This window comes from Rhopalosiphum maidis, chromosome 3 (genome assembly GCF_003676215.2).
Source record: "Rhopalosiphum maidis isolate BTI-1 chromosome 3, ASM367621v3, whole genome shotgun sequence".
NCBI classification, from domain to species: domain Eukaryota; kingdom Metazoa; phylum Arthropoda; class Insecta; order Hemiptera; family Aphididae; genus Rhopalosiphum; species Rhopalosiphum maidis.
In genome coordinates, this window is record NC_040879.1 from 55,695,420 (window position 1) to 55,704,991 (window position 9,572).

At 23.9% G+C, this 9,572-nt stretch overlaps 1 protein-coding gene across 1 annotated transcript; it reads left to right on the top strand.

Annotated features, from left to right (window-relative positions):
- Positions 1-846: 846 nt before the first annotated feature.
- Positions 847-8,227, top strand: LOC113555962 (membrane-associated progesterone receptor component 2-like). Its single transcript, XM_026960618.2, has 3 exons — positions 847-1,645; positions 1,727-1,873; positions 7,754-8,227. Exons 1-3 carry the CDS (start codon positions 1,324-1,326, stop codon positions 8,065-8,067), a joined length of 783 nt encoding a protein of 260 aa, XP_026816419.1. The 5' UTR covers positions 847-1,323; the 3' UTR covers positions 8,068-8,227.
- The last annotated feature ends 1,345 nt before the right edge of the window (positions 8,228-9,572 follow it).

Genomic DNA, 9,572 nt, shown 5'->3' on the forward strand with positions numbered 1-9,572 from the left:
TTGGCGGACGATACGACGGCGGCGCCGGCTACGGACGACATTCGAACCGCGGCGGCGTAACGTATTTTCCTGTATTCGGCGTTGCGACCCACTGATGCTTACCGTTTCATTCCACCGGTATTGGAGGCGTGAATAGTGAATCCAACGACGTATATACGCCGAGGCCATCGTGTACGATAATAATGATGATATAATAATTAATTTGGTTTACTCATCGCCCATTGGGCCATGTCCATGTTGCCGCCAGCAGCGACACATTATTATTTATTATTAGTATTACCTAATATGGTTTATGGAAAGTCCTCAGTAAAATGATAATCGAAACAAAATAATTAATATATATAATAATTATTAATATTACAATGTTTACGATCATAAGGCAAATCGGAAATATTTGGGAAAAGCCTAAAAAACTTCAACCGTTTTCGAAGAGAGACCGTCACTGAACTCGTCAATCGATGATATAGGCCAAGACTAAAATTTAAATAATGATTTAGTAAATAATTTAGTCATGGTTTAGGCGATCGTTTTCTCTCTATTCGCCGATTATGAATTGTTAATTAGTCGCATAATAATTATTATAATTATTATTCCGGCGACAACCGACTACCGCGAGTGTACCCACTCGGCCGACGTTACGTATTATGATTTTTAATTCATACATAATACTAATAATTATAAGAAAGGTACACCTATTTGTTCGGCAATACGATTATAATATCGATATCATTAAAAAATAATATCGTCATGACGTCATGGTTATTATTACTATGATAATTATTATTACTATTATTATTATGCGATAATTTCCACCTCCACAAGCCACGACATTATACATTCTGTTTCACAATATTCTATTCTATTCCGTTGTAGGAAAAAAAAAGTAAAATCCGCGATAATCCATGTTCGAAACGTTGTTATCTTGTTTAAAGTAAACAGCAGTCAGCGATATTATTATCCGTCACACTTCAAACTATTGAAATGTACCTACCTAGGCACCTATTATAATATTGACTTTCATCAGCAAAACGGCGTTCACTATTCGTACGAAACGACAAAACCAGTGGGAACCGTTCGACGTAATTATTATTCGCTCACACAGTTGTTACTCACTATTCTCGTCGTCGTATTACGATAGCCGGCCTATCGTTTTTTTCTACCCATAGTGTAGTGCAGTGCAGACGTTCACTAACAATTTATCATAGCGGCTATTGCGTCGAATTCATTTTGTATTTTTTCTGTAGTTTTTTTCGTATTCTGTTTTTACGCTTTTGGAAAATAGAGTAGTTTAGTTTTGCCGATTTTTCCTATTTTACCGCTATAATGTCATCTAACGTCGGCGATGGAGTGCCGGATGCCGTAGATGGACTTTATGATGTTTACAGCGTGAGCTTTTGGCTTAAAGTGTTGTTGAACGGCAGTCTGGTGGCCATTATCACGTTTCTATTAATGAAAATATTCATGAAACGCAACGAGCCTGAAGTCGAAGAACAAGAAGATGTGACGCTACCAAAAATGAAAAAGAGAGATTTTACCATCCAAGAGCTACGCGAATTTGACGGCACCAAAGGTGACGGACGCATTTTGGTAGCAATCAATGGCAAAGTGTTTGACGTCACTAAAGGAAAACACTTCTATGGACCTGGTATAATATTTCTTATGTTACATGGTCTTTAATTCAGTTCATTTATAACCGACAATTAAATACTTATCTACTCTATCACAGGTGGTGTTTACTCAACATTTGGTGGACATGATGCCTCTCGTGGATTAGCTACATTTTCAGTTAGTGGTAAAGATGAATACGATGACCTAAGTGACCTGAATTCTTTAGAGATTGAGTCTATGTTGGAATGGGAAACTCAATTTATGGGTAAATATAACATTTTATAATCGTTACCATTTTACATAAATTTGAGAGTAAATTATATCATAATTATGGATAATAATATTATAATATCTTAAATAATCATAATACAATAATTGTAGATATTTTAAAAATTAAAATTAAATGATCATGATTCTATTCATATTAAATACATTTTATTGATTTTATGCAATTGTTTTGTTATAACTTATCAATCCTAAGTAGGTAGAAAAATAAATAGGTCACTGTAGCATACTTGTATTAGTTACCTACATTAAGTAATATTCTTATAGTTTAGTTTTTAAAGTGTTTACTTATACTATAAAATCTATTGAAGTATTAAACTATAAGTTATAACTGTAATATTAATTAATTTTAAATAATTATATACAATTATGTTTAAATAATGTATTAGTGTAATACTAATTTTTTGAATTGTCCGCATTCCTTGTCTTTCTATCAATGGCACTGATGGAATTTATTAGCCTACTTAAAAGAATATTTATAACTCTGTAATTTTTAAACCACATACCTAAAGTAATTTTTTTCTAGAAAAACATATATACAACCATACTCAAAACTGCTGTCTATAATAATATAAATTCCATAATTTCTTTGTTTAAATATAATTATTTTGTTTGTTTCCTACAAAAGCTAGAATCTATTTGCATTCATTCTGATAGATGAAAAAACTATGAACCTACCCAAGTCTTAGTCTTGTGTCTCCAAAATACTGTTCATTTTATTTTAATAAACAAAATATTACCATAATAATTATTAACATAACTTTTGTAATTTAGAGTTTAGTGTAGTATTTATTTATTATTTAAACATTTTATAACCTAATTCAAATCTCTATCATTTTTTTGTCATTAAGTTGATTACCTAAATTGTAAGAATTAAAAATAAATGTTATACCTAGATAAATGAAATAAGCATAATATGTATTTATATCCTATATTATATAAATATCACTATTTTTTAGTTATAAATACATATAGGCATATATTGTAGAATTATTTCTCTTCAATTCAATTAACCATTTGTTATTCTGTAAAACTTTTTTCTATTGACATCGAAAATGCACAAGTTAAAAAACATAGGTCATCATGGGTCATACTGATAACTTATTCATTTTATGATAATTTTATATATATAATAAAATAAATACAGATTAATTAGTGTGTGTGTACCAGTGTAAATTTTATTTACATTTATAATATTAATATACATGTATATATTCTTTAAAGACAACTCCTATTCAGTGTTATTATGTTAATGTTTGATTTAATATAATACACATTTATATATTTTATTATACAGTTAGTATATTATATTTTAAGTATTAGCTTAAAAAAATATGTTAACTTAAACGCTAAGACAATAATTATTAATGTACCTGGTATAGTTATAGTAATTAATTTATGTATTGAACTCTTTCCCTTTTATTTGATATTATAATTTATTAGTAAATTTCTTATATCAAAATATTAAATTTAATAATAGAGAAATTCATTTTTTATTATTTATATCGTGTATAGTAAAAGCTTTTTATAAACGATATCTATAATTAATTTTATTTTTTACATGTCATCTTATATAATTACTCATACAACCACATTTATAATTTATTACTATTTCATGTCACAAATCTTTATCTAACAAATTAATCAGGTTTTATTTATGATTATTATTATTGTCACTATTTTCTAAAACCATCATAAACTAAATTATGTTAAGGTAATAAAATGTGTAGGTACCTTCAATTTTTTTTTTTATTTAGTAAATTAACAATTTTACTATTTAAATAATAAATCTGTCATATGACTTATGATTAAAAACCAGACTTTTGTGCAGATTACACCTTAAAAATGTGCGATTAAAATTCTGAAATGTGCAAATTTGTGCAAAAACTAATTGTTATTAAGAGGATGCCAGCATAGTATTTGTTATCTTTCTCTAATCCACATGCAACATTGCAAATTTTATGTTCACAAAAATGACTATAATCATATTAATTTCTCAAATTAGAGTGAAGTGACCTATTATAGAATTTAAAGTTAAGAACATTATCTAGGACATCTCATAAGTGTTTTAATATATTTTTATTTTAAAGCGAGTTAAAATTCTATAATAAGTTATTTCACTCTAATTTGAGAAATTAATATGATTATAGTCATTTTTGTGAATGGAAAATTTGCTATGTTGCGCGTGGGTTAGAGAAAGATAACTAATACTACTCTGGCATCCTCTTAAGAATTACATAACAAGTTTTCCACTATAGGTACTTATTGCTATTTTTTTTGTTAAATTATATATAAGTTGGCATTAACCATTAAGTAATGTATAAAAATATAAAATTTAAACTGATTTACAATATTTTATTAAAATGTTAAAATGTATTATCATATACATATTTAAGTTTTTTTCTGTCACTTAATATGTATTTTAATTATGAAAACACACAATCTACATCAACATTTGTTATTGGGCATTGTTTATAGCAGGATCTTCTTTTAAATCTACTTCATTTCCATTTATTAAATCATTGTATAGTTTCAAGTATTTTATCCATGATTTTTATCAAATACTGATGTGAATTTTTCATATAGTATTTATCCCTTCTCAATTTTCTTAGTCCATCTCTTACTATTTCAACTTCATCTATTTGATAATTAGTAGAATTTTATTTTTCAAGTTTTATAATTAAATTTAGCAACTGAAAATAGTTGTTTATTTATTCAAATAAACGAATGTAAGTCCTATTACAATTTCAAACATGTGAACATAAAATATTTACAAATTAGTAAACAAAAAAGAACAATATAACAAAAATTATACATATAACTAATAGTATTTAAATGAATATAATAAGAAAATTATAAAGTGTGTTAAGGTATATAATAAAGATAATAGACAAGTGATATAAAATCAAAGGGGTAGGTGTTACCAGCTATCATCAGAAGATTAGCAGGAGAATTAAAAAATATATTGAATATATAATCTTATATTATTAGATATAAAAGTCTTATACTATAACAACATAATATAGCAATAATAAAGTAAAAAACAACATCAAATATAAAATAATAGATGTTATAATAGATTATGGAACAAAAAAAATTGTACAAAAGTACTAATTAGGTAGTACATTTTTATAAAAAAAACCTGAAAGATGCAATTTTGTGCAAAATGAAACTTTCTTTAAATTAATCTACATCTCTTGATTTGGATTTGTAGCTTGTTTCTATAGTATTTAGAACACACCATAAAAAGATGCAATTGCATATGAATCTAGTTTTTACTTATGATTAATGCTTATACAGGTATATTTTTTAGATTTCAGCAAGAATTACATATGTTAAACGTTATACCAAATTTTCAAGCCTTAGCTATAAAAATGTTGTACATTTTTGAAATAAAATAATTTTAAAATGTTGATTTTGACATTTTTATTGATGTTTATAAAAATAAAAAAACAGAAAATTTCAAATATCCGTAAACACCTCAAATCGAGTAAAAAGATTTTAAATTATACTATACAAAAAAAAATTTGAACATAAATATTTTGTAAAAATTAAAATTATATAAAGTTATTCATGCTTTTCTCCAATTTTTTTTTTTATTAATTACTAAGAAAAAACAGAAATTTCGACTAAAAACTATTTTTTGACAACATTTATTTCTTTATTTTGTTATAATTCAAAAATGAATAATTGTAAAAACTTAAAATATTCTCTAAATTTTTATATTATCAATACTATACATGATATAATTGACAAAATATTTGTATTGTATTTAAACTATTTATTGAAAATTTAAATTTAAATTTTTTTTTCTATTAATTCCAATAAAAATGTATTGTCGAATAAATACTAATTATGCTTGACAATTTAATACAAGATTTCCCATAAATATTAATTTACTAATTAAAAAATATTGAATATATATAAGTGTTCAAAGTTTGAATTTTGACAAGATGCTTCAAAATCCTAATAATTATGAATTTTATAGTTATAAATTATATTTAGGAATTGAAAGTTGTTTAGGAACTTTTATCAAGGTTCCTAGATTAGTTTTTTTTTTACTTTTAACATTTTAACAAAAATAAAAAGTTAACATAAAAGTTAAATACGTTTTTTATAAGCATATGAAGTTCAAATTTTGAGAAAGTTGAAAATGTTTAAACTGTTCACAATTTATAACTAAGGTATACAATTTTAAAATAAAAGTTCTAATACATAGTTTATAGATACTTTAAAATTTATAAAAGCAAAACTTTTTGTAGACATTTTAATGTAAAATTTGGACAAAATAACATATTTATTTAAATTATGAATAATAATATTTTATTATTTTGTTATATTTCAAAAAAAAATGTTTAATACTTAAAAGTTAAAAATTTTAAACATATTATTGTTTTGTATACAAACAATGACTGAATGGCATTTTTAAATGTTAGAATTGTTTTTCTGTATCAATAATTTATCATTGAATTTAAATTTAACACATCCATCACAATGACCTACTCAATTCCTGCTGTATGGTAGAGTAATTCCCACTTAGCTATATTTTTATTTTTGTATTTTGTGTACTTGATATGAACGCTTTATTCAATTTTCAAAAAATGAATTTGAAAATAAACTAAGGTTTTTTTTATTAATTTGAATGGTTTTTTTAGTTTGTTGATAAGTAACTTACATAGACTTAAGCATAGATTAAACAGCACTATAAATACGCTATACCTATGCAATCATTTATCATTCATTATTTTAATTTGAATTCGAGTCACTAGTAATATATAGAGGCAGGTGACAATTAAATATTTATTTCCCACCTCCTGCCATAATATGCTGCTAATCAATTAAATCTGAATTAATATAAGGAACAATAAATTATTGTATTAGTGTTGCCTTTATAAAGTTAATTTAATCCATGACAATAGTTACACAACTATATAATAAACACTTATTACAAATATTTTATATCTATTATTGAAAAAGAAAATATATATAATATCAATATATCATATATTTATTTACTAGGTTTAGAAAAAATGAATTGTCGAATGTTTTTTATGTTTTTTCATTAACTTATTATTTATACTACGAATTAAATTTAAAATTAATGTACTGTGTGACTCTTATATAGTTAAGTATTTTTCCAAAGTTATTTTTATAATTCTTAATTTTAAAAAATATGGTTATTTATCTTCCAGTGTTTTAAATAAAATAAATATATAAAATTTAATATTTAAAAAGTGTTAATTTATATTTATATGTGTCCAAGAGAGCAAACATGTATGTGTTCTGAGTACCAAATCGATTTATTTCTATTCCAAAAATTTAACCGTAGTTAGTATGTTCTATGTGTTCATCATTTTAATGTTCTAATATTTGTTGTATTTTCTGAAAAAAAATTGTTCGGCACATAGAACAACATATTCACTATTTATATACTTGTATGAAACACTCCTGCAATAAATACCTACCTATTTCCAATTATCATTGACAATAATAATGCTTTATAATAAATACTTAATACTATATTTTAAAAACTGTTGTCAAACAAATATTTCATAATTCATAAATTTTGTTTTTGTAAAGGTACCTAACATTGATATTATATTTTACCTTTTCAAAAATAACTAACAATATTCAATGTAAATAAATTACTTTTATTTTGATTTGATGAACTTAATCTAATTAATTTTAAAAACCATAAATTAGAATTTATACTAATTTATAGTTAATGTCTAAAACTTTAACTTGAACTAATCCATCTTTAAAAAGAACTTTCCATATTGTATTTTTGTATAATTTGTATTAATTTATTAATTATTATAATATTCTATTTATTTTTTTTATATATTTTTATTTTATTTAGAAAAATATGATTATGTTGGGCGTCTATTGAAACCAGGAGAATCTCACAGTTACTATACTGATGAAGAAGAAACTCCTACCAATAAACTCCATCTGGAAAATCCAAAACAATGTGAAACTGAAAAACCTATAAACCATGCTGTAGGAGATTCTGCAAATATTAACGAATTATCAAAAACTGGAACCAAAGATAATGAGGAAATTATAGACAACAACAGTGATGTATCTTCAAATAGTAATGACGAAAAACCTGAGGCCAATAAATTATTAGATATCCCAACCAAGCAAGATGAAATTCATACCTTGGAAAAATAGTACAAATTATTTAAATTAACATCGGTATTTATTTTCAACTATGGGGGACTATGAACGGTTACGTCTGTTACGGTGATGGGATTCATTATATACTGTAAGGGTGTTAAAGTTTTTTGTTTTGTACTTAATAATATGACTGAAATCAACAATTATTATTGAATTTTAATTCTTTTTTTTTCTGTTTCTTCATTATACGAACAAAAATGAAGATAAAAATATCTATTTAAGTTCAAAATATTCAGTGTTAGTGTTTAAAATTTATGAATGAAGAATTATTTGGTTTTGTTCCTTTATTCAGTTTTTGTTGAATATAATTGAAGGAATTACATTTTTATATTTTATAACTATATAATAAGTATAAGTAATGTAGTAGTTGATTTTATCTTTTAGTATCTAAATAATTCAATTATTTTATTAAAATGTACCATTAAGTTACAGGGAACACAAAATATTTTTTTCTGAGAACTTAGAAACTAAGTTAACTACCAAAACTATTTTGATAGTAAATATTTTTTAAATTTTGCTAAATTACACATGGTATAATTATACAGCCTGCACATATATTTTGTTTTACTAATATAGCTTATATCAACAAAAAAAAAATTACTACCCATAAGGGTGTAATAATATTTTAATATATTATATAAGTAACCATTCCTTGAAACACTGTTGATAAAAGTAGATAACTACATAATTTTTGTATTGTATAAAAATTATGTTAATCATAATGAAATTTTCATGTATGCATTCTTATGTTTTTGGTGTGTTTTATTTGATAAAATTATAATTATATTTATACATACATATATAAATATATTGTATATATATATATATATATATATATGTTTTCTTACTATTTTCCTAATAAGTCAACATTACTGAAATGTTAAAAATATTGTTTGTTACATAAAGGTTTCTTACAAATAAAGAATTAAATTATTTTTTATAAACTTATTTAATTATTTATGTAAATTTCAAAAATCATAAGATCCATTACAAATTATCAATACATATAATTGAACAAACAATTAAACCACAATTATACATAATTTTTACACAAATATTAAAATTAAATAATTCAATTTTTGTTTTAATAGCAATGTTATCATTCTAGTTGTATTGATATTTGATAGACAAAACAAAATTGGAAATCCTAAATACTATCGCTATACTCAGAATACTACAAATGTCTATGATCAATTATTATTTATAAGTTTTAATGTACATTCCATATCGGAAATTTCAATATTCTAACATAAGGGAATAAAGATGTAAAAAAAATTTTAATTTTGCATAATAATATGAATTTGTTGATTTCGCCATATCAATTGTTGATAAAATGTTACAATTACATGATAATAACATTATAGGTAAAGGAATTTCATTTAAACGACTTCATACTCGTTCAAATTCTTTAAAAATATGAATTTTGTTTGTTTACATTCTATTTTATATACCAGTGTTGTTCTCAAAATTTCAATGATAACACATTTTTCTTGCAAATA

Coding starts and splice junctions, on each gene's coding strand:
- LOC113555962 (XM_026960618.2), top strand. CDS start 1,324: ATGTCATCTAACGTCGGCGATGGAGTGCCGGATGCCGTAGATGGACTT. Junction 1,646..1,726: donor AAAACACTTCTATGGACCTG/GTATAATATTTC, acceptor ACTCTATCACAG/GTGGTGTTTACTCAACATTT. Junction 1,874..7,753: donor ATGGGAAACTCAATTTATGG/GTAAATATAACA, acceptor TATTTTATTTAG/AAAAATATGATTATGTTGGG.